At 39.4% G+C, this 4,132-nt stretch overlaps 2 protein-coding genes across 3 annotated transcripts in view; one reads left to right on the top strand and one right to left on the bottom strand.

The window, feature by feature from the left end:
- On the top strand, positions 336–2,566 carry LOC104750574 (two-component response regulator ARR11). Its single transcript, XM_010472385.2, has 5 exons — positions 336–617; positions 693–845; positions 947–1,339; positions 1,465–1,541; positions 1,629–2,566. Exons 1-5 carry the CDS (start codon positions 509–511, stop codon positions 2,475–2,477), a joined length of 1,581 nt encoding a protein of 526 aa, XP_010470687.1. The 5' UTR covers positions 336–508; the 3' UTR covers positions 2,478–2,566.
- LOC104750573 (protein HHL1, chloroplastic-like) overlaps positions 3,036–4,132 on the bottom strand; it is a 1,832-nt gene continuing 735 nt past the window's right edge. Inside the window, exons 2-6 of one of the 2 annotated variants that reach the window (XM_010472384.1) lie at positions 3,988–4,125; positions 3,797–3,883; positions 3,621–3,668; positions 3,344–3,500; positions 3,036–3,265 (exon numbers count right to left, since the gene is read on the bottom strand). In XM_010472384.1, coding sequence (XP_010470686.1) covers positions 3,354–3,500; positions 3,621–3,668; positions 3,797–3,883; positions 3,988–4,125 — 420 coding nt within the window. In that variant the 3' untranslated portion in view covers positions 3,036–3,265; positions 3,344–3,353. The remainder of the gene's footprint in view (positions 3,266–3,343; positions 3,501–3,620; positions 3,669–3,796; positions 3,884–3,987; positions 4,126–4,132) is intronic. The other variant, XM_010472383.1, reaches the window with a different exon arrangement.

The following is a 4,132-nucleotide window of genomic DNA, read 5'->3' as shown; positions in this document are numbered from 1 at the left end:
TAAATTTTTATATAATAACTATAAAAGGGGATATAATCCATAACATTATCATGGCAATATCTTGATTAAGAACAATCTAAAGAGCTAAATTATTGGAGGAATATAGAGCAAAAGACGTCAACTTAATCTAGAGAGAGAGAAACAACTTCAACAACTTTTTATTTTTTTCCAGTGAAGTTAGACCGAACTAAATTCCTTTATTCAAAAGTTTATCCACAAATTAGTTATAAATAAATAAAGTAATCCACAAATTTAAAAAAGAAAACAATTTATTAAATAAAAACAGAGAAAAAATTGGAAACCCCTGTGACGAAGATAAGCTAACGTACGCCACGGTGACCGTTATCTAAACAACGCCGAAATATTCGGACTTTGTAGTTTCATCGCAAAACAAAAACCCCCACTCACCACCTTTCCAAAAAAGGAACACTCACCACTTTCTCATCTCTCTCTCTTTCTCTCTTCCTCTGTCTCTGTCTCTCTCTCTTTCTTGTTTTTGCCGGCGAACATGGAGAAAGGTGGCTTCTCTCCCGTCGGTCTCAGGGTTCTTGTTGTGGACGATGACCCAACCTGGCTCAAGATTCTTGAGAAAATGCTCAAGAAGTGCTCTTACGAAGGTTTCTTTCTTTCTTATGTTTTCCACAACAGTTGGATTTTAATTATCTGAGAGTTTCTCTCCTTGTGTTTTGCAGTCACAACTTGTGGGTTAGCTAGAGAGGCTTTGAGGTTGCTAAGGGAGCGTAAAGACGGATACGATATCGTGATAAGCGATGTCAACATGCCTGACATGGATGGTTTCAAGCTTCTTGAGCACGTTGGTCTTGAATTGGACCTCCCCGTCATAAGTGAGATTTATTAAGAAAGATCTTTGACTTCTTGTGTTAAATAAAGGACAAAAAAGGTTATTGATTTTTTTTTTTTTTGTGTGTGTTGGTTGCGTTTATAGTGATGTCGGTGGATGGAGAGACGAGCAGAGTTATGAAAGGTGTGCAGCATGGAGCGTGTGATTACTTGTTGAAGCCTATAAGAATGAAGGAACTGAAGATCATATGGCAACATGTTTTGAGAAAAAAGCTTCAGGAAGTGAGAGACATCGAAGGCTGTGGTTATGAAGGAGGAACTGATTGGATCACACGATACGATGAAGCACATTTTCTTGGAGGAGGTGAAGATGTTTCTTTTTGTAAAAAGAGAAAAGACTTTGACTTTGAGAAGAAGCTTCTTCTTCAAGATGAGAGCGACCCCTCATCTTCTTCTTCCAAGAAAGCTAGAGTGGTTTGGTCTTTCGAGCTTCACCAGAAGTTTGTTAACGCTGTTAACCAAATCGGATGCGATCACAGTAAGTACGTTGGCGACTTTGGTTTCTTCTTCCCCTTTGCCTCTCTCTCTCTCTCTCTCTCTCTCTGTTTATTATCATGTCTTCATAGAGTCGTGAATTTTTTTCCGGTCTCTCTTGTTTGGCAGAAGCTGGTCCCAAGAAGATATTGGATCTCATGAATGTTCCATGGCTCACTAGGGAAAATGTTGCGAGCCACCTTCAGGTAAAAAAAACTTTACCTCGTCATTATTCAAAAGTCAAAACTTTACCTTGGTAGATTAAGCTTTTTGTTGTTGTTCTGTTTTTGTAGAAATACAGGCTTTACCTTAGCAGATTGGAGAAAGAAAAGGAGCTCAAGTGTTATTCTGGTGGCGTGAAGAGTATAGATTCATCTCCAAAAGATGCCGAAGTGAACTCAGGCCACCAAAGCCCTGGGAAGAGCAGCTTTGTGTTCTCTGGGGGAATCTTTCAAAAAGCAACAGAGACTGATCCAAAGCCACTTGCTTCAGCGTCTCTGTCTGACCCCAACACTGATGTGATCATGCCTCCAAAAACAAAAAAGACTCGTATAGGATTTGATCCTCCCATATCCTCCCCTGCCTTTGACTCTCTGCTTCCCTGGAATGATGTTCCAGAGGTACTTGAATCGAAGCCGGTTCTGTATGAGAATAGCTTCCTCCAACAACAACCATTGCCAAGTCAGAGTTCTTATGTTGCAAATTCTGCACCGGCTATCATGGAAGAGGAGATGAAGCCTCCTTATGAGACACCGGTAGGAGGCAGTAGTGTGAATATAGATGAGTTTCTCATGCCTCAAGACAAGATCCCTACTGTAACCATTCAAGATTTGGATCCTTCTGCCTTATCTTCCATGAAGCTGCAGGAGTTCAGCTCAAATGTAACCAACAACACAGAGGCGATTCTGAGAAGCTGGGAACTTCCAGAATCAAATCATTCTGCTTCTTTAGACACTGACTTAGACTTAAGTTGGCTTCAAGGCGAGCGTTTTCTTGCAAACACAGGACTCCAGTTTCAAGATTACAGTAGTAGCCCATCATTCCTATCTGAGCTCCCACCCCACCTTTGGTATGGAAATGAGCGTCTGCCTGACCCTGACGAGTATTCCTTCATGGTAGACCAAGGTTTATTCATATCTTAACCTTGTTCCAATATCTTCTTTTCGTATATTGGTTGGTGTAATGCAGAAAGATTTTGTGGGTATACCTGAAAATAATCTTGCTTTCCGAAGAACCTTTTCCATGGTCGAATACTCGAATGCATTGTACAATAATCCATGTCATAGGCTAATTACATCACCCAGGTTGATGACAATGATAAGACCACATGTTTCATACCGTCATTTACATCTTCACTATCACATTGGTTTCCCTTTCACCTGGAAGAAAAATACTTGGCCTGTCATATCTTGAGAATCGATTGGTTACCTGACTGAGCTCTAATTCATTTATAACAAACTAAGATGAAGCTACACACACACCATATTGCAATGTTCACACAACCGGATGTCGTCAATATTGCACAGAACTAAAACTTTACCTACTGGAGCAATCAGGGAGGTTCTACTTTATCTCTGCAAATGGTTCTGCTCTCCCTCATTGCTGCCTTCACAAAGCTTTTGACTGCCTTATACACAGTTCTGGTTAAGGTATTATGATTTATGACTACTATTATTTGATCAATTTTAAAGAAAAGTTCATACGGGAAGTTGTAACCAATGGCTCTTTCTTTCAACAAATCTACAATACACATATACGTTATATGTTACAAGAGATTTAACAGAAGCTGTTTCTGTGAGAGATGTATAAAGAAAATGTGCACAACATAGCGGCAATCTCGTCGTATCTAATGACCTTCTGCAGCTCATACCAAGACGGTTGAGACATCAAAATCAACCAACCAAGTGTCAAATGTTTAGCCTCTCAGGCCCTGAAAAATGAATACATATCATTTTGGTGAAAAACACCAAAAATCTATTGAAAATGAAAAGAAGAAACATTTGGTCACCTGTTTATACTTACTTGGCTTTCTCATCGGGAGTTTCTTCAGTTTTTTCGTCTGTCCCAGGATTCAGCGATGATATCTTTCCGAATGATTCTTTTGCATTCCCAAAATAGTCTTTAACTTTGTCGAACACTGTTTTAAGCTGGTCCTGAGTTGGGAGCTGTGATTGTTCAGGAAAAAACACAAATGTTTCAGATAAAACATATATAACAGAATCCTTTTGGTGTCACTGTAGGGAGTTTGAGAGCTGATCTCAAAATAGTTTAAGTATATAGCTCACCTCGATAACATCTGAGGTACTAAGTGCAGCTCTCATGTTTCCGTTTTCCTGAATGTATAATGTAGCCATAATAAGTGAAAACGAAACCACAAAACATTTCCTATGCCTTCACAGAATCTGTCCTTAATAAACAAAAAGAAGCAGAGGCTTCCAAATAAGTGAAGACAAAACATTACAACAAGTTTGTAGCCATATCGAAAGTCTGTGGCTGAACGCAAGACACGGTGCTGCTTTATTGCTGTCTTTTGTATTTCTTTCTCATCCTGTGTTGAAGAGTCAGAAATCAAATCTAAAGAGACACATATTGTAAAACGGAATCAGACCACAGAACCACAATTGTAACTATAAGCAGGTTGTCTTAATTTACTCTGTAAATAACAGCGGCAATGTTTCTAGCAATGGTGTCTTTGTAGATATACTTCCCCAAGAGGTTATCTTTTGCAGCAACCATGATCTTGGCAGTGGTACCACCAGCGATTATACTAAGAGGATACCAAAGATACACCTGTTCA

Source organism: Camelina sativa, chromosome 16 (genome assembly GCF_000633955.1).
Source record: "Camelina sativa cultivar DH55 chromosome 16, Cs, whole genome shotgun sequence".
NCBI lineage: Eukaryota > Viridiplantae > Streptophyta > Magnoliopsida > Brassicales > Brassicaceae > Camelina > Camelina sativa.
This window is presented reverse-complemented; position numbering and strand designations above follow the sequence as displayed.

Excerpts from the sequence above, each read along its gene's own strand:
- LOC104750574 (XM_010472385.2), top strand. The coding sequence starts at position 509 with ATGGAGAAAGGTGGCTTCTCTCCCGTCGGTCTCAGGGTTCTTGTTGTG. Across the intron at positions 1,340-1,464 it reads CCAAATCGGATGCGATCACA|AAGCTGGTCCCAAGAAGATA; the intron begins GTAAGTACGTTG and ends CTTGTTTGGCAG. Across the intron at positions 1,542-1,628 it reads ATGTTGCGAGCCACCTTCAG|AAATACAGGCTTTACCTTAG; the intron begins GTAAAAAAAACT and ends CTGTTTTTGTAG.